Genomic DNA, 26,028 nt, shown 5'->3' with positions numbered 1-26,028 from the left:
AAGCCCCCACCCCCACCCCCCTCCTATATTTTCTTCTCTTCCCCTCTTGTCCCCCCTCTCTGTTCTATGACAAAAATGATCTTATCTAGACTATCCCCGCACACATTCGGGCAGAGAGCAAACTTCACTCTCCTCGATGAATGGGAGACAAAAAGCGTAGACGTGAACACGTACGGGGTCAACACAGAAGACTCCTCGCTCTTACACAATTCACCTGGAGTGACAAATCGTAAATAGCGGGCGGCTAATCGAACAAAGATGGACTATGTGCTTTCTCTTATGAGAAGGTCACTTACAAGAATACACTCTTATCCAAGTCAACCACAATATATACCTACCTCAATCAAATGCCAGGACCTATCCCAGCAGACTTGGACTGACTGGTCGCCGGCCAGCGTAGGCAAGTTAGGCGTCGTCTAGAGCGCCATCTAGTGGATTGCAATCCACTCAATAATCCAAAGCGTTCACCAAAATCCCCACAATATCATATCGTAATAACAGTGATCCTTCACTTATCACTGTTAAGGGGGACCAGAACCAACCGCATAAAATGAAAACACCGAACAGTGCCCCCCCCCCCATTTTTACGTACATTTGTTTGTGTATCAATACGTGTATATAAAACTTTATAAATGTATATGTTATCATTAGAACATTAAACAATAGTTTGAAAGAATACTTTGATAGATGTATATTAAACTTTAATAATGAAAAAAAAACCATACATAAAACTAAGGGAGCACGCCAGGACAAGCGAGAAAAATACAAAGAAAAATGGCACGAACCAAGTCGGCGAGAGAACCAAGGGGAAGGCAACAGTGGCTACAAAAGACAAAAACAAATAATAGCCAAGTCCAACAAAATAAGGCGCATTAAGCCCCTGAACTATTTTGAATTTATCCATTTTACCCTGGAGACCCCCCTTTACAGACGTCGCACTACCGCTTTTGTTTCAACCCAGCCATACAAAAGAAGGTAAGTCATTATATTTATTGTTCGAAATGTCTGTCATTTTAAGCTTAGAATCATTAATTGATGTCTGATATTTATACTTTTAAAAAATGCCTTTAAAAAATTATTCATTCGCATATTTTAAACTTTTAAACAAATGACGTCACAATGAAAAAAATAGTGTCTGTAAATAAGCCACGGATATCTGCCTCATAACTATCGCCTAATTTTTTTGTTACTGTCGCATTTCCCCCAATATTTTAGATGATACATAATCGATTCAAACAAAGAAAAAAAAAAGTTTAAAAGGGTAAATATATGAAAAAGAACATCTCGACCCCTCCTTGATGTCTGCGATTTCTGCATGGCGACCCTTGTTATATGACCATGTTTCACTTATAAAATCCGACTGTGGCCATTCACAGCTGTGTCTTGACACTTGATGATACATGCTACATGGAGATTTGGATAGAAAAAAGGTAAGTACGCGAAAATATCTCGTTCAAATCGTGGCGTCTTTAATTATGCTCTCTCATGGTTTCACCTCCTGTTAGGGTTTCGCTGTTTTAAAAAAATATTTAATTTTTTAAAAATGCCCTCCTGTTCAAACTTTTTCTTCCCCCAGAAGATTTTAAGCTTTCCAATGATGTACCACACATGCATATAGGACAATTTTGAAATTCGGCCAAATTGGGGGTCTCAGAGCAGAACTTCAAGTCAACGGAGTGTTATGTAAATAGTGTGTACATAAATATGTTTTAGGACTATTATGTTCCGATAACAAGATGAAAAAATCCGCGATACAATGAGAGCGGAAAAGTTGAGCCGCAAAGTAGAGAGGGATCACTGTATTTCAAATGATTATTAAGGATTATAAACATGACAATGTGGTAGCTTTTCACAATAGCAGTCAAAAAATAGTGACATTGTTCTGATGGTTTTTATGTCTTCTTTCTCAGCGTATGACCGCCGCCTTCTGATCAGGAGTATGAATGAAAGACTTGGTTTGTGTTTTAGCAGTGAAATCACATTCAACCGAAGCATTAAACATTTGTTCTCTGAACATTCTTTCAGTTGAATCCACATAATAAAATCAGACTTCATGGAAAACATGAATGCATCATGTTGCATTTTTGGATTTAAGATGGCCACAAATGTCCTTGTTTTTTCAGTGTAATTTGCTATTAGTAAGCTCTTTACGGTTTCCCCGTTTTTTCAACGTTACAGTGAGAAAGAGCAGACCGTTATTGTTGTCAGTTTTTCTTGAGCATATTGCCAGTCAAAGGATGGAAATAGAAAGGTATGCTTCTTGGCCTGTGTTCTCATAAAGATAATGCATTGTTTTTCAAATGTAAATAGGAAAATGACTTGATACTGTATGCCTCATTTACAAACCACGCTCTCACTAATGGTGCATGTCTGCAGTTAGATCTATAAGTCACTTTACAAGTAAATACTGTATACAGTGTAAACTCACAAAATACCAGGTTGGTTGAGCCGCATGTGGTATATTAGCTGCAGACCCACTTCTTGGAGGTAGCTGATTGACCATCCAATTACATTATCTCAATTTGAGTTTTATTTCCTGTAATATGGGATGTTTTTTTATTGACATGTTTATTATAATTAGGTTACGGAAAGTGTTTTCTGTGAAACCGTTGTACTCTTGCTATTATTAAATACTCACATACAAATTTATAAACGATCAGAGGCGGGTAGAGAAGCCACAAATTGGATCACTCAAGTTAGAGTAACATTATTTCAAAAATAATATGACTCAAGTAAAGGAAAAGAAGAAAAAAAAAGAGTCAGTCGGTGACAATCAATGTAAAAATTTGCCCACCTTTTCCTCCTCCTATCAGCATGCACCCACAACCTCTGTGATTATTGAAGGCTTGCTATATAAAGCGCGAGGCTCTTTTGCGTCGCCTTCACATCATCGGCACGGCAGAGGGCCACACAATCTCAAGTTGAAGCAGCACCTTTGCCAGTCGACCCCCTCCATCTTGAAACACAGCATCAGCATTTCTCCTCTCGTCGCCTCTAGTCAGCCGGTGGTCATGGCTCGCGCCGCGTGCTTTTTCGCTCGCCGGTTACTTCAGGACTTGACCGCGCAGTGAAGCAGACGTACACCGGTGGATTTATGGTCCGTAGAGTAGCGCGTTGCACACGAAGGAAATTTGTGGAAGTTTGAGCAGCCGGAGGATGCAGGGGACGTGTTGGTGCGCGGCGTTCCTCCTCACGCCTGCACTTTACCTGGTGAGTTCTGTACGTCTTTGGAAAACTTTGCCATTTCGCATCACTGTCTACGGAGCCCTGCGTATCCCACAGATGTAGTTTGGTTTTGGCCACTCGAATGTCCACAAATCAAATAGCGACCCATTACCTCTAACTCTTTTCTTCGTTAACTGCATCTTTTAATGTTTTACCTTTGTCAGTGCTGTTTTTTTTCTATCATTGGTAGTTGACGTTATTTTCTGTTATGACTTCTCGCGTGTGCGACCCAACATCTGATGTTCTTCAAAAGCCACGTCATTGTATTAAATGCATTATTGTTCCATGCAAAGTCGGAGTAAAATAGAATATTACAAATTAAAAACGAAAAGTTTTTGTTGGAATGACACAAGTAACATGAAGTTGTCACACGGGGGCGCCAGAACAAACCAAATGTCAGTGTCGCTTCTGTAGACGAGTACAGATTCAATTGAAATCCAATTGCTCGTCTTTTATTGTTGCATTATAATACCCCCCCTTTTTTTTTTTTTTTTTTTTGTTAAAGTGTGACAAAAAGTTAATCATCATTAATGCTATTTGGTAGAGTGCAATTCTCCTCACAGTCGGGGATTTGAAAAATTAGTGGAAACTCATGACAGCTTAATTAAGTAACAATATTAGCATTAACGATTTCCCCCAGTTTACAATTAGAACAGTCAAGGCAATTTTGAACTGTAATTATTTTTGTTTTTTAACTTGTTAATTCTTCTATGAAGCTGTCTGATTCTCAAGTTAAATGCATCCCTTCAAAATGTAGATGTATCAAATATAATACATCAAAAATAATGTTAAATTACTCCTTGTTTTGTTTTTCACAGACTGGACTTTTGCAGTATCTGTTGCTATTTTCACAACGCCCGGATTTGACCATACTTTAAAATATCGTCTACAAAATATGCACACGATGCCCCCTGCAATTGCAATTTCTATTTTTGTACTCCATGAATTATTGCGAGTGGATGCAACTTCTTGAATCAATGTGAAAGCATATTGACATTTGACTGCCTTGTTGAAAAGCATTATTTTATGGAAACATCTCAATTAAACCTACAGAAGAAAAAACAGCTCATGAAGCCAATCTTTCAAAGTTAATGGAATGCACACACACACACCTAAAAACACACACGGACACAGACGGCAGCGCGTAAATGGATCCGGCGCAGCACGGCAACAGCCCGCCTTATCCGTAGCAGTAGGGATTAAAGCTGAACTTTGATGGTTTTATTTCATGTTAAAGGCACTTGTCTCTCCTTAAGCCTCTTGTCGATAAGAGCTCAAGTGCAGGTAGACAGCAAAGCGGTCTTTAAAACACAGTGGGTCACTCACCCTATGCCTTGACTTTTAAATGAAGAAGACTCATTATTCCTGGACAACCTGCCCTGCCTGGTATTATCATGACAATTACAACATGTTCAACTAAGAACAGTTCAAATGTCATACGTGATCATTTATATTTTTTTCAATTTGATCCTGCAGCAGGGATTGTTTCTGCAGTCATTTTTGGGAAAGCAAGAAGTGGAAACATCTATTTTTTTCCTATTTGTTATCTGTTCATTTTTAAATATTGCCTCTTTTCACAATACATTTTTGTGTTTATATTATATGAAAATGCAGTGTAATATATTTGGACTTAGTAACCACGAGAACTATTTGTCATCTCACAGTTGTCGCATCTTCCCGTTAGGAATCGCAGATATAATAGGTCGAGATTTAAGACAAATGATCTGTGGATTGGCTAATTCCTTTTTTTTTTTTTTTTTAATGTATATGCTTATTTACATTATTAATTTTTCCTGTAAATGCCGGACAAGTAATCTGAAGGACTGATTGTTAATTGGGAAGGTTTAAATAAGCTCATCCTTTTGGATTTTAAATTCATTCACTATCATATAACATATCATTACATCATATCAAATGATATCACAAGACACCCCTGCAGAATATTGTTTTCTATAGCTATTTGAACACAGAACTTCCAAAAAGAAAGATAAGATTCTCGTCTTTGTTTCTCCTTTTTTCGTTCTTTTGTGATGAGCAGTTCAAAAACATACACAACGAAGTTTACACGTCTTTTGTAGTGAATGATTTCAATTGTTTGTTTCAGGGCTTCAGCTATCCATTATTGAAGTCATTGATTAATCTATCGATTCATTAGTTGCGGAATAATTGAAACAAAAAAGTCAGGCGGTCACAGTTTATAAATCATTTGAATACACCTGATCTGTCCTCACTGAATGACGTTATTCAGACAGCAAACAAGACGGTTAGTGCTTCTTTGACAAACTGTAACACAAACACAACTACGAGCACACATTTCGACAATAAAACACTTCACACTTAACAATTAGAGTTTAAAGATCTAATGACTCGAAGCAATATGGAAGTGTATTACATCGAATGAACCTAATCTGCATAGCTAAAATGCTATTAAATGTATTAAAAGTTTCTTTTACAATTCTCTTAACAAATTGTTCAAACACATACTTTGACAAAAAAGGCTAAATATAGCGCTAAACTAAATGACAAATGCATAAAAAAACATATTAGCTCAAACAAAAACTTTGAACGGAGCTGCCAGATTCAGCCGTTTGACGAGTTATGATATGATATGAGTCACTGATGCCACCAGAGGGCAGTGTGTCCTCCCAAATCAGTAAATACGACACTTTAAAAAAAAAAAGTCTCAATGCCACTCTAATGGAACGAATCATCGAATCGGCAAAATTGAATTCGAAGCTTTCTTCTAATCGAATAACTCGATTTGATCGATGGATCGCTCCAGCACTAGTTTGTTTGTTTGTTTGTTTTTCCATTTCTTTCTTTTTGCATATGTCCAAAGCAAAGCCATGGATGACTGACACCAAAACCCAGATGAGGAAGAGAATAAACAAAAGCTGGAGTTTGCTGCCACCCACTGAGGCCGATGTCAGTGGGCCCTGGGGCACAAGTGACATTAAATTCTTATTATCATACAGTGCAAATGTGGCCTGCGGTAGTGAGCCTCTACAGGGTGCCCCCCCGCATATATTTCTAAGGCACAGTTCATACAGCGTGAACCCCACCTCTTTCCAGATCAAACAACACCAAGCTAGCGTGTTTTATTTATACTCATTTATTTCAAAGAGGCCAGGCAACTTTACAGTATGCTAGCGTTTTTGAAGATCCGCCGATACCGACCCGATACCTCGGCAATTTATTTATTAATGTGTGACAAAACATACTTTGACCACTTTGTTGCTTTGTAGCCAATATTGGAATTTTATCCGCACTGGACATACCTTGGACCCAGGGAAACTATGGTGAAGACATTATTCCCAGCGCGTTCATTAATCCCAGTGAACAGAATGTAAGGAGAGACGCAAAAATGACTCACACACACACACACTGGAGGTTGTAATTTTTCCCCGTCTCTATTGACAAACAAGATACAGGATCCTGGCTGATATTCCCTCGCTCTGATGAATGTTTACAGGAATAGTTATTGGTCTCCCTCGGCCGATATACTGTCAAAGGCACGGTCCGTTAACCATCTGCTGGTGTTGTGCACAAATAAGGACATGGCTTCTTCGCCGACCGTGATGGACGATGACCTCCCGGTTGCTCTTTCCGCGATCTACGTTACTGGAAGCAACTTGCATTTTTATCATTTTTCACTAAAAGCTTTGCAAAAAGAAGTAGGCCTAAGGTCACACAGCGTGGCCTTTTATCACGCGGCTCTGTTAGTAATATCTTGCCTGCACTTTATTCCTTCATTGGCCCGGTGGCTCATGTTGTAATTGTTTTACACAAATGTAATGTAATCAATGAACATATCAGTTGAGATGACTTTGTTGCATGTAAATGATTGTCACAGGATCATTTCAACATTCATTAGTTACTACACCATTTCCCCATCATTTTCTGTATTACCCACTTAATACCGTATTTGCCCTAATATAAGACGGCCCTGATTATAACACGAGCGCCTCTTTTACAAGACTTTGAAAAAAATTCTTTTTGAACACCAAATTTAAATATGTAAACTAAAGTGCAATCACATTTGTAAATGAATGGCTTCTGGTTTTTGAAATGTAAATAAACTAGGGCTGTCAAAATCATCGCGTTAACGGGCGGTAATTCATTTTTTAAATTAATCACGTTCAAATATTTGACGCAGTTAACGCACATGCCCCGCTCAAACATTAAAATGACAGCACAGTGAAGTGTGTACTTGTTGTGTTTTTCGGAGTTTTGTCGCCCCTTGTCGCTTGGGTGCGACTGATTTTATAGGCTTCAGCACCCATGAGCAATTGAGCATTGTGTAAGTAATTATTGGCATCAACAATGGCGGGCTACTAGTTTATTTTTTGATTGAAAATTTTACAAATTTTATTAAAACGAAACATTAAGAGGGGTTTTAATATAAAATTTCTATAACTTGTACTAACATTTAAGAACTACAAGTCTTTCTATCCATGGATCGCTTTAACAGAATGTTAATAATGATAATGCCATCTTGTTGATTTATTGTTATAATAAACAAATACAGTACTTATGTACCGTATCTTGAATGTATATATCCATCTTGTGTCTCATCTTTCCATTCCAACAATAATTTACAGAAAAATATGGCATATTTTATTGATGGTTTGAATTGCGATTAATTACGATTAATTAATTTTTAAGCTGTAATTAACTTGATTAAAAATTTTAATCGTTTGACACCCCTAAAATAAACCAATCTATTGTGATAAAACAACAATACTGCAATGACTGCATTAACCATCAAAGTGAAGTCTCACTGTAACTAGTCTTGAAATGAGTCCTGAATAAGGAAAAACATTGCAATAAAATAATGCAAACTGGTTAAACTTGAGAGTAGCTGAGATGTGTCATGACTTAACATCGCTTCAATGATATCTGGCGTCGTGAATGGGTATAACGTCTAGACCGCGAATATAAGACGACCCCCATTTTTTCAGTCCTATTTCAATGCAAAAAACATTCAACTTATATTCGGGCCAATACAGTACTTGCAAAAAAATTCTTAAAAACAGGATTATTTCTGCCCAATTCCCATCTTCTTAAAAAAATGTGTAGAACAAAACATACATTTTTGGTTTCTTTTGACCATGTCCTTGTACATCTTATTCTGTTGCTTTGTAGGCCTTCAATTTGAAAATTCAAATCACCTGATTCTGATCTAAGAAGGTCGTGCTCGGGGCTGATTTCCAATCACAATTACCTTTGGATTGTTTTCTTGTGTTTAGACCATAACTTATTCACTGCCACTGACAGCGATAGATGTTAAATGTATACGAACTGGGAATACTGACGTCTACGACGACAGACGACCGGCCGATTCATTTTGACCGGGAGGGCTGGCGGCCATCGTACGAGTTAATCCTTCAAAATAAATAAATGCATTTTTAAAATCCCATCTTCTAAAAACGACGCGATCTGGCCCGATCGTTAAGGGAGGTTTTATACATTCAGACAAGTTGATTGTGTGGCCATCAAGAGACCACTTTATGTTTTTTCCAGCTCGTTGCTGATTAAGAGAGCATTTTCCTCCTGTGCCTTTGTGGCACTTAGCTGTTCAAGCAGCATGGATGTGTCACTAACAACCACATTCCAGCCTGACCGCTTGAGCGGTCCAACTTCAGACTGGAGAATTTTTCCCTCTCGCTCCTTAACTGCCGGTCGGCCCGGTTCGGGTTAACTCTGCCGATCCTAAAGATATCCTCGGGCGCATGCAAATCAGAGGTCGAGATGCCGAGCATTCAGAAAAAGGTGTGGTAGTACAGTAGTAGTAATTAGTAAAACAGTTTGCCTTAGATATATTACTTTCCTTTGGTGTCATCATGTAATAATCACTCATGACAAGGTTATATACTTGATTTCAAATGTAAGGCAATTGCTGTTTTGTTCATTTTAAGTGAAAAATATTTTTGATGAAATTGTGCATCATAACCTGTAGACTTCACGATCAGTTGAAGGGGCTCAGGGCTGATCTGTAGGGGGCCTATTTTCAAATTCTTTTTTTTTTTTTTTTTTTTTAAACCTGTCCTGTTCATCTGTTTGGCGCGGAGAATGGAAGTCTAATTGGCTAGGTTCATACTACAGGTCTTAATGCACCAATCCAATTTTTTGTCATATGTTTTTTTGGCGTGCCCGTTCAGACTGCCTTTGTCCATTGAGACCATTCAAGTATAACGCATGCGCACTCATTCGCAGACCCGAGTGCGCAGAAGCATCAAAACAAATGACCACACATGCTGGCCGCCAACCGTCATTCCAGGGATATCATATTTTGCTTTTCAAAAAGAGGACACAAATAACAGACATAAATAATCCCCGTTTAGGCTTATATTCAAAGTTTATATGGATCGATAGCATGCACGCACTGTCCGTGCATGTCACACACACGTAGGACTCTCAGCAGTGTAAGCAATCTTGAAATATTGCTCATGTAGAGCAGAGAGAAAATTGATCATTCTCAGGCTTATCCTCAACCCATTTTTATTTTTTTATGACTGTTGTCAAGCCTGGCCCTTCCCCAAAAGTCCTGTTCAATGCAAGCTAGGCGCTAATAACGCACAGCTGCACCGCTAGCGTAGCGTCTCTCTCGCTCTTTGATGACGTCATTGCTGCATGAATTCTGATTTGGGAGACTTGACAGTACAGACCGCCGCGACATTCTGGAAAAATGTGGCCCAGATCAGATTTGAACCACATACGAAAGTGACCCAGATCGGATTTGAAATGGTCCAGTTCTATGCGACTTGTCACGTTCGAACCGTCAAGTTAATGCCTCACTCGAGTCGGAAAAACATGAAAAAATCGGATTCGTGCATTAAGACCTGTAGTATGAACGTAGCCTAAGTGTCCGGATGGTCTGAACCGTTAATGTTTCACATTGAGAGTATGACATACTCCCATTGTGATCATTCAACATACCTCGTGTATTTTGACAGAGCCACTAACAGGAAGGGGTTATGAGGGAACAGAAGAAAAGAAGAGACACAAGAAAGAAAAACACAAACAACAACAAGAAATATATTGATTGCCTATTTTCAAATTCAAATATTTTCAAAACAAAGCTGCTAACAACCTGAAAGTTTTATGCTAGATGCACAAAAATCACCAAATGTTGAGATAATCACCTGTATATTTTCATGATCAAAAGCAATATTTAACATATACGTTTTTAAAAAAAATTTATTTAGTGCAAGTTTTCAATAGCTAATAAATAACTCAATTTTCACATCAGAAACTCAATACTTGAGGAAAGCATGCAGAATCATCTTAATTTTACTCAAAAAAACCAAAATTAGCATTTTTTTCTACCTACTATCACAACTTCTTCAGGTTGAATTCCGATGTTACTGTTGCCTCAGCACGGAGGCACATCTCGCCGGCCCTCGTCGTTTTTAGATTGAAATGTTACATAAAATAAAAAAATTCGAAATTCTTTTTTTATATGGACACAGCAATGTCTAAACGACTACTTTTTTGCCGAAAATTACGCTACTGTGTATTGATACAACATGGCGGCCATCACAAAACAAAGAGATTTTCCAGTTGAAAATTCTTCCCAGAATGTCTATAGATGTGAACATAGAAAAGTCTAGATTCTTGGTTAAAAGCAGAAAACCAGGCAGTTATTATTCATTTTACGTAAATATTTTCAGCTAAAGTTAGGCTAATTTTTTCCATGCATTTTTTTTCACAACGTTTCAAAGTGCGTGCATGGGGCTTTTTTATACAATAATTACCTTGAATCCTCGAGTCTTGAGACACTCCTGCCTGCTTTGGTAAAACGTTGGTCCTTTTTCAACCTAAATCCGGCGTTTGAACGCAGCCTGTGTTTATCACAGTGAAAGCCAAACGCTCTGCCTGGGTTGGCCCCCAACGGGAAGTCGTGGCGCAATGTTTGTGGGAGCTGTCTTGTCAACTGATGCTGAACCAATATCTTCTACAGCTCTTACAAAACATGAAATACTTGGTCAGGGTACATTCGGGTGTAAAAGCACAACCAACACACACAAGGGAAACAATTACAAAGTAGTCTTGTAGTCAGATGATGTCGGTCCGTCTGTAAACATTCTTGCGATCCACAAATACACATTTTCTGTATGTACTGTTGAGAAAACGAGTTTTTAAAAAAATGCATTAGGCGTTAATGAAAAACAAAAACCCCCTTGACGAAAGTAATAACGCATGAATCATAATGACAAAATAATCAGCGGGCGCGTTCCGATTGCGCAAATAAATGACATTCTATGACAAATGCTTTATTGCGCTCCCCTCAGCTGACTTGACTGCTGTGCCGAAAACATTGATACTCTGTTATGTTTTCACGTCTGCTTGTTAATTGTCACGCGTAGAATGTACGGACGTATGATTAAAACGGAGGAAACTCCGTTTAACCTTGGGTCCGACTATGTTAAATCTACGGTGATACTTTGGAATCGAGGCACCAAGGTGACTCCGTCTCGTGCCGGCGCTCGACACCACGTGAACTGTAACCTACGCGATCCGGGCCGCGAGCCCGAGGCCGTCTGATCCGAGAGCCGCCTCCCCGGGGGCCTCCGCTTCCGGCCGCAAACAAGCGAAAACAACATTCGACCTTGGCGCTCGGCTATTAAGTCAATGATAATAGTAGCTTACCTACCGCGGAGAAAGGAATCAGCGCTCTAACTCTCGGCTTCTCTGCATGCATCATTGCCAGGACGATATTTCACATCCAGATGGGGGGCAAATGAGAAAAATCTGTCTGGGATTTAGATCTCCGAGAGTTGAAATGAAGAGGAATCTCCCCGCAAATCAAAGTAAACATAACTGTCTGTACGGGTGTTTTGTGGGGGGGAAGCACCAGACGTCTAAGATTAATGACGCTAGCCTCTATTCTCTCAAGCGTGCGCCGGTCCAGATTTTCAATCGTGTTCACAGTTCAGAGGTCAGAGATGGAGCGCGCTGCAAAAAAAAATGTCTGCCAACCCGTGACCCAGGTAGAGAGGCTCAAGAATTGCAGCCGACTCCTTCGCTTCCCTCTCTGAAATCCTTTTATGGCGAAAGCATATGGCACCTTGATAACGGAACTTTGAAGCAGTCCGGGGAGAGCAGTGTCTTGGAAGGTGAAAAGCCGTGAGATAACCTTATCCTACCTTCCTTACATGCCCAGTGACTCAAGTGACTTTTGAGTCTTATTCTGGCTGCTGAACACTTTTCCGGCCCTAATGTTTACATGGGACGTGGTTGGCAATTTGATCTCACGTGGGCCGGACCGGTTTATTTCCGGCCATATAAGTCAACTTAATTTAACTGGCTGCCGTTGATGGCGCTAGACGTCCATTGGATGTCGTCAATTCCTTCCAATTTAAGTCAATCTTGGATGTCGTCAATTCCTTCCGGTTTAAGTCAATCTTTTGTGTCGGTGGCAGGCAATGAGTTCATTATGTGTAATTTCCTTTCAATTTTGGCTATTGATATTTTTGGGGCAGCTTCCTGTTGATTTTTGTCTCTCTTTCTGTTTGTTTTGGGACATTTTTGGGTCACTTCCATGCTAACGTATTGGCTGCTATTTTGACCGGGAGGGGCCAACGAACAAATGTCACTGCGGACATCAAGTGCAGTCGTGCGTGCACTCGATCTTACGATGTCAAAGTAAGAGCATGTGTTATGTACTTCAGTAGTCTAAGTACTTGTAAGGGCGAGACTTGAGTGGAACAACACTTCTTTATTCAGTGTGCTTCTCATCATATGTGCACACGAATCATCACTTTAATGTCTTTCTAACATAATACCTCACCCACAGGGAGGGCACAACGATTTGCCTGGCACAGCCAGACTATTCTCCCTGTATTTTTCAAACACTGTGAGAAAGTCTGTGACCCAGCCCATTAACGGCCTCTCGAGCAAAGTACAAAATCAGTTGTCCAATCAGATTCGTTTATTTGCGTGACGTGTTCTTAACGAGTAACGTCACTCTTGCGCGCCGAAAGTCGTGTCTACAACAAGACAGATGGCGAACGGGAGAGCCGAGAATATGTTCCAATCTGAGGTAAAACCGGTTTTAAATGACTTGTTTTGATGTGTTTTTGGTCATTGACAAAAGTCAACATGGCTCACGCTAGCCATGTTGAATAAACTTCTCCATTCTCCGCTCACGCTAATTACTTGTCGCTTTAACAATGTCACGTCTGCCCGTCGCTGATTGGTCCACTCCGCTGTCAGTTTGCTGTGGCTTGCTCCGCCCTCGGAATTTGATCCACCGGACGGTCGCCAGACTCAATGGCTGGAACAGCGGTGAGTCTGGTATACCAGGCAACACAACGATGGCAACAGCAGTGTGACATAAATATGTTACAGGATGTACAGTATGAATATTAACACTGAAACCTTTGGATGAACTTTGTCACTAGTAGCCCTGAACACGTTCACTACCGTCGATGGTTCTAGACATCAAATCCATTCCCCTGGGAAACCTGGCATTGAGAGATGTTTCACTGCTGCCATTTCTATTTATTTAGGAATATGAAATCAGATTGACTGAGGGGTTGGCAGCGTTGGAAGGAACGATCAATGTATCGCGATATATCACCTGTCGGGTTTCAAGGACGAGGGGGACCCAATCGCAGGGAAAACAAATAGCAAGGCAGGGTGTGTGGGAACTCAAAATGCTTTAATAACAGCTAACAAAAAAAAGACCAGGGGATGGCGAGGGCTTGGACTTACAAATAGACAATAGCCACGTTTACATGCTGACTTTTATTCATACCGATTCAAATAATTCCGAATGGAAATTTCAGATCAGCTGTTTACATGTCACTTCATCTATTCCGGTCCAGCATTTACATGTGTCTGCCTTTATTCCGAAAGGACGTTTGACAACTGCCGTCTGACATGCGCAGATTAATCAAAACAATGCGTCACGTTGCAAAACATGGAGATCGATCGTCAGATCAGCTGCTGTTTTAACTTTTCGAGTGGAAACAAAACTTCAGAATGACACGCCGTTCATTTAAAAAGTTGTGTGGGCTGGTGGAGGGATTCATGGATATAAACTTTCCGCCGGACTCCAATTAGGTGCGCTGTGCGCTGTGCTTGGAAGCCATGTTGCAAGTGACGTTACTTACGTCACCAAGTGACGTCAGTACGGAGCATGTGCAGAAAGAACGCAACCAGACACCATTCCGCTTCCCTGTTTACATGATATAATTTTACTTCTAATCGGTTTGGGAAAAGGAATATTCCACCCCTGTGAAACGGAATGAAATTCCATTCGGTTTGGGCCTGTTCATTCCGAATGAGGTGTTTATATGGAACACATTTATTCGGTTTGAACATCTAAACCGATTGCAATATTTGGCTCCATGTAAAGGTGGCTAATGACGCAACAAGAACAGACAGCACAAATAAATACAGACATGGGATAACGAGACAATGAGGCACAGGTGGGTGACAAGAGGCAGCGGGTTGGTCAACACGCAAGAAGTAGGCACTACAGGTGAAATCAATGGGTAATCACGGGGGCAAGCCACGCGAGGAGGTAACAAACCCTAACATCACCGTATTTTCACAGGTTCTCCACAACGGCAACAGTTTACAGAAAAAGAGATTCCACGAATAATTTTATTTTAGATGACAAAATCTAGTTGAAATAATCAAATACATTGTAAACATAAGACAATGTTTGAATGCTTCATTTGTTAGGCGGTAAGGAACTCGATGCAAGGAATGAGCAGGACACTGAAGATATTACAATGATATTTATGATTCATGGTACGATTGTTATGCTTTTCATGACCAAATGGAACACGTGACACGGTAGCGCGGTCCCGTTTCATTGCCCGATCGCTCATTCGGTGTAGATACACAAGAAATGGCGCATGACACTGACAGAGTTTGGCAATCCAGGAAGCGGATTTGCTGTAGAACAGTGATAGATCGCCCCGCTTTCCGGCCCGATGACCGCTGAAACGGACGTAGGCTGAGATATTGTTCTCCTGAGGGGAAATAAGCGGAAATGTTTCCCTCTACTACTTGAAAAGCCAAACCTCCACCATACCATTCTACTGTTCAGCTCAAAAGTCTGGTGGGAATTTCCACCCTGTCTGTTATCATCCCCTTTTGATCTTTCCTGACTGTTGTGTTCCAGTGACTGGCCAAGCAGTATCTGACACAGAGACATCTATAGAAGGAAATAGAAATGATTTACGACGCTTTTAAATGGTCATTTCAAACTAAATTACAGTTGGGATATTGGTTGCAAAATGTTGACTTAATGCATCGATCAAAATTGAAAAAAACGAAAGCTAACTTTCTCACATGTTGGACCTTGCCGATTTTTAAAAAATGGTATCATTTCTTACATTATAGGATAATTATTCTTAATAATTCTGTGAAAACAATATTGGCTAACAACTTGCAATACCATATGACGGAGTATTAGGGCCAAAGAAAGACAAAAAAAATTGTACTAAGAGATTAAAGTTCTAAACCCTCTAAACTTCTAAAGTACTATTTTGCTGCCTTCATGTGGTGTCGTAATTATGGTAAACACTTGTCCAGTGGAAAATGGTGTATTTTTTACTGGAAAACTGGGCTTTGACAGCAATGCCCGCGTTTCCGAGATGGGTAGACCTTTTACTTTTCAAAATGTCGGAGCGCCAATTAGAAGTTGTGAATGGTAAGAAACTAGTTTTTTTTTTTTTTTTTTTTCATAAGACGTATACTCAATTTGCATGTTTTTTGTTGTCGTTGTTTTTAAAACCAACATAGTTATGTAATGTATACATTTATAAATCTCTTATTTTTAACCAAGTGTTTGCTAAAGTGTTCAGTTACAAACAAAAAGTCACCATTTGCTTTTTGATGCAATCTTTTCTCATTGTTGTAAATAAATGAATTGGTCTAAAAAAGGTTTTGCCCCCGTAACAAACCATAATGAAATCTGTCTTTTGTTTTGTTTTTGCGCTACGACAACAAAAGCTCATGAACAGGACATACTAGTAACTACTAATTAGCAAGTGGTAAGGTTCAACTTTCCCACAGCATGTGAAGGTAGCATTCGCATGAGAATAAAATCCTACTATTAGTACCACTACATCAATACACTTACCGTATTTTTCGGACTATAAGTCGCACCCGAGTAGCACCAGCCCAAAAATGCGCAATAAAGAGGAAAAAAAAACAAGTCGTTTGCAAGTTGCATTTTTGGTGGAAATTTACTCCAAAAAATCCAACACATAGAACAGATATGTCATCTTTAAAGGCAATGTAAAATAAAAATACAATAGAGAACAACATGCTGAATAAGTGTACAGTATGATAATGTTACATGATGCATGAACAACGAAATGTGAACGCGGCCGGTATGTAAACGTAACATAGCTATTAAGAGTCATTGAGATAACTATAGCATAAAGAACATACTAACAAGTTTACCAAATCATCAGTGTCACTCCAAAACACCAAAGTAACATGTGAAATGATATAATAATGTGTTAATAATTTCATAAATAAGTCGCTCCAGAGTATAAGTCTCACCCCCAGCCAAACTATGAAAAAAACTTATAGTCCGAAAAATACGGTAATCATTTTACATATGAGGGAGAATTCAGTATGACGCAGTGCAGTTGAACACGAACGCCAACCGCAAGTTGTGCAAGAATAACCACATGTAACAATATTGCTTTTTGATTGGCAGATCTTTTTTTTTCACTTTGTGTAGTAAACTGTAGTATATGCATGATAATGTTGTGGCCATTGAGTGATGATGGTTAATTGTAAATATTTTGCATTACCACAACCATGCATCATTCATGTCATTGGCTATCTGCTAATCATTTATGAGTGCCTCACTTACGGTGTATGACAAAAGTGAGTACACCCTTCGCATTTCTGCAGATATTTAAGTATCTTTTCATGGGACAGCACTGACAAACGGACACTTCGACACAATGAAAAGTAGTCTGTGTGCAGCTTATACAGTAGAGTTCATTTATTTTTCCCTCATAATATAGCCATTAATATCTAAACCCCTGGCAACAAAAGTGAGTATACGCCTTAGTGAAAGTTGTCAATATTGACATACATACATATTTTGTGTGGCCGCCACTATTATCCAGATTTGCCTTTACTCTCCTGGGCATGGAGTTGACCAGAGCTTCACAGGTTGCCACTGGAATGCTCTACCACTCCTCCACGACGACGTTGCGGAGCTGCCAGATATTTGAGTGACTCTGTGCACCTTCGCCTTCCGCTTGAGGATCGCCCAAAGATGTTCTATTGGGTTCAAGTCTGGAGACATGCTTGGCCAGTCCATCACATTTGCCCTCAGCCTCTTCAGTAAAGCAGTGGTCATCTTGGAGGTGTGTTTGGGGTCATTGTCATGCTGGAACACTGCCCTGTGACCCAGTTTCTGGAGGGAGGGGATCATGCTCTGCTTCAGTATTTCACAATACATGTTTCCCTCAATGGAATGTAGTAACTCTCCAACACCTGCAGCACTCATGTAGCCCCAGATCATGACATTCCCACCACCATGATTGACTGTAGGCAGGACACACATATCTTTGTACTCCTCACCCGCTCGCAGCCACCCACGCTGGAGACCATCGGAACCAAACAAATTCATCTTCGTCTCATCAGACCATAGGACATGGTTCCAGTAATCCATGTGCTTTGTTGTCATGGTTTCAGCAAACTGTTTGCGGGCTTCCTTGTGTACTGTCTTCAGAAGAGGCTTCCTCCCAGGGCGAGAGCACTCTTGCGACGATCTTTCATAGAAAGCATTTAGATGCGACGCTCGGCACGTGCGCTCGGCTTATTTGGACAACCGACCCGAGGCCTGTTCTGAGTGGAATCTGCTCTTTTAAAACGCTGGATGATCTTAGCCACTGTGCTGCTGCTCAGTTTCAGGGTGTTGGCAATCTTCATGTAGCCTTGGCCATCTTCATGTAGCGCAACAATACGTCTTTTAAGATCCTCAGAGAGTTCTTTGCCATGTGGTGCCATGTTGGAACTTTTAGTGACCAGTATGAGAGAGTGTGAGAGCTGCACTACAAATTAGAACACACCTGCTCCCTACGCACACCTGGACCTAGTAACACTAACGAGTCACATAGCATTTTGGTGGGAAAATGACAAGCAGTACTCAGTTTGGACATTTAGGGATGTGATTTCTAAGGGGTGTACTCACTTTTGTTGCCAGGGGTTTAGATTTTGAGGGGGAAATTCATTAACTCTATTATATAAGCTGCACACAGACTACTTTTCATTGTGTCAAAGTGTCATTTTGTCAGTGTTGTCCCATGAAAAGATATACTTGCATATCTGTAGAAATGCGAGGGGTGTACTCACTTTTGTGATATACTGTAGATTAAAAATGTGCAGTGTTTGATGAAATGTACACGGCAAGCAGATAGCGTTTCATTGTTCACCAATCGATATATTAGAGTATATTTAATAAGAAATAAATTGAGCAATCTCAGTCCGTTTCCCTTTCTGAGGACATGATAGGGCTTGCGGCAGCCATATTGATTTCCATAATAACTATTCAGTTTGTCGTCTCCGGGGAAGGCCTGACAAATAGTCACAAGAAACACTTTGATGTGTGACAGCTGTCAATCATGCGCGACGTGAGCAATCTTCCGATTTTTCCTTCTCTCTTTTTCATATGGCCCTTCTCACTATTTCTCACTTAGTTATCACGTTCTATGACGCACACTCACTCAGAAGATAATGAAAAACTCTTTTTAACCTAATGCATCTACAATACACAGTAGATTGTATGTACAAAAAGAGCTCATCAGTTCACTATTCTTTTCTTCATTGAAATGAATGCTACCTAGCACGTCGTTTCATATGTATATATATATATATATCTTTCAAAGAAGCAGATGAATGACTCATTATGATAATACTAGACAACCCCAGTGTTTGGGCCACACTTAAAGATGGGAAGTTCAAACCTTAATGCAATTAAACATTTGAGACAAGCAGTCTTTCTATCTTTCTCTAGAGATGTATTGATTGAAACAATCAGATGGAATTCATTTATTAAAGAGCATCATTATGGAAATGAAGGTGATATATTAAGACGATTCATCTACAGACAACAGTTGGGCATAGCGCAGATGCCGAGAAATTCTATTACCTGAAGTGCTTTTAACAAACTTACCCCCTATGTAAGACTTCCTCAAGTGCCATTTAGGTGTCCGTAGCCTCATCTTTCATCCGGCTCGTACATTTATCAAAACAATTACTGCTGATAGGAGTACTTCCTTACTGGTAGTGAAGTGTCTCACCCTTAATTTATCCTGTCACTTTGATGGATTTTTTCATGTGTTAGACCTACAGCTCAGGCTGATCTGTCAGACCTCACAGTCATTATTTCAAAGATTAGCTACTCGGAGCGCAGTAAGCTGCTTCACCGGAGGAAAGTGATTTCCGTGCCCTGAAAGTGAAGGGTGGAATCATTCAAATGTGACCATTTCGGCACATGAAACATGTTTAGGCACGTTGTCGAAAACCTTCCACAGAAATGCTGGTCAATGCATACTTTTGTATCGAAGAGTGACCCTGTTTTAAAAAAGAGGACACTTGACCTGGCTGCAATTTTGATAGCAAAATGTTGACTTACGTACGGTACAGTAGAGTTCACGCACGGCGTATGTTTCCTTTCTTTACGAAAATGAAAATGTATCTGATTCTTTTGGAATTTCTCACATGTCTGCATAAAATCACCATCAAATGTGATCTGATCTTTGTCAAAATTACACTGATGAAAAAAAAACTCTGCTTGAACTAAAACCTCCCAAACATTTATAGGTTTTCATATTTTAATGCGGATAGTATGCAAACAATGACAAAAGGGGGAAAAGTGAACCATCACATATAATATTTTTAGCCCTCCGTTTGGCAGTTATTACTTCAACCAGACTCTTCCTGTAGCTGCAGATCAGTGGCACATCGATCAGGACTAATCTTGGCCCATTCTTTTCTACAAAACTGCTGTAGTTCAGTCAGATGTCTGGCATGAATCGCTGTTTTAGGTCAGGCCACAGCATCTCCATGCGGTTCAAGTCTGGACTTTGACTTGTCCCCTTCAGAATGTGTATTTTGTTCTTCTGAAACCATTCTGAAGTTGATTTACTTCTGTGTTTTGGATCATTGTGTTGTTGCAGCATCCATCCTCGTTTTATCTTCAACTGTCTGGCAGACGGCCTCTGGTTTGATAATGATTGCAAATTGCCCAGGCCCTGAAGAAGCAAAACAGCTCCAAATCATGATGCTTCCTCCACCATGCTTCACGATGGGGATGAGGTGTCGATGTTTGTGAGCTGTTCCATTTTTCCTCCACACATGATGTTGTGTGCTACACCCAAACAATTCTACTTTGGTTTCATTAGTCCACAAAATATTTTGCCAAAACGTTTGTGGTGTGTCCAAGTGCCTTTTTTTGAACAGTGGACGAGCAACAATGTTTTTTTTAGATAGTAGTGGCTTCCTCCGTGGAGTCCTCCCATGAACACTGTTCTTGGCCATAGTTTTGCATATAGTTGATGTGTGCAGAGAGATATTGGACTGAGCCAGTGATTTCTGTAAGTCTTTAGGAGACATATAGGGTTCTTTTTGACTCCTCTGAGTATTCTGCGCTGAACTTTTGGAGTCATCTTTGGTGGACGGCCACTCCTTGGGAGAGAAACAACAGTGCCAAACTCTCTCCATTTGTAGACAACTTCTCTGACTGTCAATTGATGAACATCCAGACGTTTAGAGATGGTTTTGTATCCTTTCTCAGCTTTAATCAAATCAGCAATCATTGATCACAGGTCTTTAGACAGCTCTTTTGACCGAGCCATGATGCACATCAGACAATACTTCTCATCAACACAATTCTTACCAGGGGTGTGTTTTATAGTGGGCAGGGCAGCTTTAAACCACTCCTCAGTGATTGGGCACACACCTGACTTAAATTGTTTGGTAAAAATTGGTTTCAATTGCTCTTTAAGTCTCCTTTGGCAGAGGGTTCACTTACTTATTTTTTTCCCCCTTCTGTCATTGTTTGCATGCTATCCTCATTAAAATATGAAAACCTTTTAATGTTTGGGTGGTTTTAGTTAAAGCAGACAGTTTTTAAAAATTTTTTATATGTGTGATTTTGACAAAGATCAGATCACATTTGATGGTGATTTTATGCAAAAATGCGAGAAATTCCAAAAGGTTCAGATACTTTTTCATATCACTGTAATTACACGATTGCGAGCAGGAATCATCTATTACGATACGTCTTATCTTTCGCATGCTGAATAATTTTCCGTAATACAAAGCGAAAAAGCTTCGATAAACATTTTACAAAATGAATTTTGTCGTGCACTGAAGCTTCCGTAGGTACGATTGTACGTGTATATACGTGTACCTACATGCACACAGGGGGTCCTCGAGTCCCTGTGCTGACGTTGTAGGTTGAGGACATTGTAACCCGAGGAATCCCCATTTTCGATGTGCACTAATTCATCGTAGTCCAACTTCTGCGAGCCGAGTACAGACCCAGGTCTGTTTTCTATTAAATCCTGACAACGTGGCATCAAGTGGCCACCGAGTCGGTTCAGAGGCAGTCAAGATCTGATATGAAATTAAAGGCTCTTTTCGGCCCGGAGTAAAAGTAACGCTTCACATTTATCGACTGCTCTGCTTTGATGAGGCGGAGGGAGAAAGACAGACAAGGTATCAAAAAATCTGGAGCGTGGCCATCACTTAACAGCTCTTACCCTCAGGCTTCAGACAGACAGCGCAACCTTTGATTTTCCCATTAGCAGTCGGACTAGAGGATCCTAAGAGTACCTGACTTACGGTGTTAAAAATGAGCAGCGTGTGTTAAGACTTATCCCGCATCCCTCATCGTTCCCCCCTCTCTCAGGGGCTCCAGTCAGCCAGATAAGGGATAATCTCCAGCTAGCTGCTGTTCATTGACGACCGAGCGTATCCGGAATCCACATTAGCGTTGTGTGCCGGGGCTGCTTCTGCCCTCCCGCCCGGAGGCTGCTCTGAGATGCGGGTGAACACTCCATTGACTTCATTGGAATGAATAATACCTGCCCACACACAGCAATGTGCGGCGGTGCCACATGCTGTGAATAAGAAGCAGCCGGTGTCAATTTAATTGGAAAAGCCTTCACTGTGGGAATACTCCAGTCACAAATGACATTATTTATCAGTAACTACATAGGACGACAGATCATTTGTAATACGTTATTTCACAATTGTGTATCTGGTAGCCCTTCACAATAATGAGCGCTAAAAAAGTAGCTCTCGGTTTCAAAAACGTTCTTGACCCCTCAGAAGGGGGGGGGGGGAGGGGAATAGTTCAATTCTGAATGATATAGTACAATATCTATATAGGTTTATATTGAAATCACAATGTCTAACGTGTCGTTAAAAAGCTAGCTCGTTGGTAAAGTTGCCGGGTCACTAAAGCAATTTGACTCCAATAATTTTAGGCTATATTGCTCAAATCATGAGGCAGAAAGTTTATCTAGCCAACTATTTTTTTCAAAGGCAATGCGTATCGTGCCGTTTTATGTCGCAATATATCGCCAAATGCTATTTTGTCCCAGGACCACTCTGACTGGCAAAACCTAACCCAGAAATAACTTTTCTGAGCCCGCTCTGATAGCCGTTTGCCGAGGTCCATCAAAATTGCACGCATCCATCAAACTTGGCCACTTCTGACTGTGACTGAGAGGTGGGGAACACCTTAGCCTAGAATGAAATAATGCCTCTGAATTCTAACGACATCGGTCTGACAGATGATCCATATTTATCAAACTGATTATTTCACTGAAACTAACCAGCAGCATTTGAAACTGGCTTGCCAGATGGGAAAGACATCCCGCCCAGTTTCAATAAAAAACAGCCCAAATGACAACCTCCCGTTCAAGATATTCATCTCTTTTCATATAAGAACCAGAAATATATAAGGAAACAGTGAGGGAAGCATTGTGGTGGAATCAGCGCCGTTTCACTGATGAGCACCATGGGTTCTTCTTAAAACAATGTTATTATTTTCTTTTCAATAAACAATCATGAATAATTATGCAGAAGTGGATAGTAACGTGTTGCACATACTTGGGTAACTTTTGGAGAAAGTTGGACTTCTAGAAGTTGGTTGAAGTGGCTAGGGAGAGGAAAGTCTGGGCTTCCCTGATAAAGCCGCTGTCCCTGCGACCCGACCCCAGAGCAAGGGAGGGATGGATGGATGAAGGGAGGGAGGGGTGGGTGGATGGATGGCTGGCTGGCTGGCTGGCTGGCTGGCTGGCTGGCTGGCTGGATGGATGGATGGATGGATGGATGGATGGCTGGCTGGCTGGCTGGCTGGCTGGCTGGCTGGCTGGCTGGCTGGCTGGCTGGCTGGCTGGCTGGCTGGCTGGCTGGCTGGCTGGCTGGATGGATGGATGGATGGATGGATGGATGGATGGATGGATGGATGGATGGATGGATGGAAGGATGGATGGATGGATGGGAATAGTTTTACCACACTGCGCTTCTTACTTGAGTGGATTTGTGAAGAAGAAGCGCTACTCTAGCACGAGGCTAGGTTCATACCACAGGTCTTAATGCACGAATCTGATCTGGGTAACTTTCGTATGTGGTTTAAATCCGATCTGGGCCACATTTTCCAGAATGTGGTGGCGGTCTGAACTGCCAAGTCTTCCAAATCGGAATTCATGCAGCAATTACGTCAGAAAAGAGTGAGAGAGACAGGGTGCTATGGTAGCGTGCAGCTGTTCGTTAGCGTTAGCTTCAAGTTTAAACGCGATTACGCCGGCCTCTTCAATCCTGTGGCATGACATGACTTTATTTCTCCCAGTTTTTCTTTGGCATCAATAGACCACAGATGATGGTTTTCATTTCACAGTAGGAAATACGTTTTCTCCACTAGAGCGCGCTCGTGCTCATTGGATGGATGATGTGTCATTTTTCTAGTCGGAATTTTGGTGTATTTCTTTGGCCTAATACGGTCATGTAATAGACAGTACAGTACAATATAATAATATCAGTTCATATAGATGGTGTGCTGAGGAAAAAAAAAACACATTGTAAATAATACAAGTAACTCATGACTTGAGTATTTTTTTCACAGAGCACTTTTTTACTTGTACTCGAGTCCATTTTTTGGATGACTACTTTGACGTTTACTCGAGTAATGCTATTCAGAAGTAGCACTACTCTTACCACTCCTGCAGTTGGCCGGCAAGCATTTTAGCACGTGTCTGGCCTCTCACTCCGTTGTAGGCTCCAGCTAATATGAGACCAAACAGCAGTGAAGACGAGCAGTACGGAAAATAAATGAAGAAGAAGCCGCAGCTTTCTAGAAGGAACTCATTCTCTTTCAGAAGCTGAAGAAATTCCAAATTGAAGCTTGAAGGCAACAGAGAGGCACATCAACAGTCGGTCAAGCTGCTGAGTACGGAAAATAAAGATAAACATCTTTTGATGCTCACGGAATATTAAAAGGGAAATGTTCTCTTCTCTCCGTCGACTTGAGATTGTAAGATCTGAATCACCAAAAGAGTAATCGTATGAAATAAAACAGCCATTATAGACACACCATAATTAACAGTTGATTTTTTTTTGTTCATCATTCAGCAAAGAGCGAGCCCATGTAGCGGATTCTGTGACGTTGAATGATTTTCCGGAAATGGAAAAGATAAAGAAATTGTTTTCTCGTAAGGAAGGCAAATAATAGAACAACTAGAATAGCTTTATAGTTTTGCAGTGAATTATTGAATGCGATGAATGTAAGTAGTAATCCTTAATTTTGCATTCATAAAAGCAGAATGAGACGCAGGCTGGTTTGCTTAAAAGCATTTAGCTTGATGCTAGAAACGGTGAAGGTAATGTGTGTGCTTGATGAGGGATTTGGCCCATTTTGCTTTTTTTCTTCTCTCTCTTTTTGGAAAAATCTCATTAAGTGTGACACTGAAGATTAGTTGAGTGGGACCAAAGTGGGAGTGAATGAACTCACAAAAGGGCTGCGAGGAGGCTTTGGCATTGTTTGCCATTATTTATTTCCTATTTAAACAGCTCAGGGGACAGCTCAGAGCAGCTGATCAGAACAGCGGTGGATATCATGGAGAGAGCTTTTTCCTCTCCACAAATTCCATTTGATTTTCTTTCTCCACTGAAAAGTGGCTTTGGAGCGTACCACTACAGACTGACGATCAAGAAATGTTAACTAAATGCTTTCATTTCCATCTGATGACGTGACCGCTTGGCTTCACTCGTGATGACCTCCTTCACCCTATTACACCAGCCGCGACTGTTTTGGATGAGGTCTTCAGCTTGTCTTTTTCTGGCACTTAACCCGGGAGTTCACCGGTTGCGGAACGCCGCCGGTCAAAAACTAGAGGTGTCCGGAGCACACGAGTCACTTGATTTTAAGTCCTGATTTGATACCACAGAAATGTATTAAGGAGGGGGCAGGTACAGCAGAAAGGAAAAATTCCAGAGCGGCTTTCGTATGATGATTTTTTTGGTACAACGAATGGCATTTTACATGCAAATTGCCTAAGTCAGGCATGTCCAAAGTCCAGCCCGGGGGCCAAATGCGGCCCGTGGTCAAATTTCATCCGGCCCCCAGCCTCTGTCATAAAATCATTCATGTCTGGCTTGCACACACTTAATAAATTGGTCAGCAGTACTGCTACCAGCGTATGAAGTAGTTTACACACTAAATGCTGCTCCTCATTTACCCACTAAAAGGCAGCAGCACTCTAAGCAACATTACCCCGGGTGACCCTTTACTTCCAA

At 40.7% G+C, this 26,028-nt stretch overlaps 1 protein-coding gene across 2 annotated transcripts in view; it reads left to right on the top strand.

Moving 5' to 3' along the window:
- Positions 1 to 2,893: 2,893 nt before the first annotated feature.
- The window catches only part of nxph1 (neurexophilin 1), a 34,529-nt gene continuing 11,394 nt past the window's right edge, over positions 2,894 to 26,028 (top strand). For both annotated transcript variants that reach the window (XR_009061925.1, XM_057828488.1), the window contains exon 1: positions 2,894 to 3,210. Coding sequence is in view for 1 of the 2 variants with exons in the window: in XM_057828488.1 (XP_057684471.1) it covers positions 3,157 to 3,210 (54 nt within the window). In the remaining variant the exon portion in view is untranslated. The remainder of the gene's footprint in view (positions 3,211 to 26,028) is intronic.

Source organism: Corythoichthys intestinalis, chromosome 22 (genome assembly GCF_030265065.1).
Source record: "Corythoichthys intestinalis isolate RoL2023-P3 chromosome 22, ASM3026506v1, whole genome shotgun sequence".
NCBI classification, from domain to species: domain Eukaryota; kingdom Metazoa; phylum Chordata; class Actinopteri; order Syngnathiformes; family Syngnathidae; genus Corythoichthys; species Corythoichthys intestinalis.
This window is presented reverse-complemented; position numbering and strand designations above follow the sequence as displayed.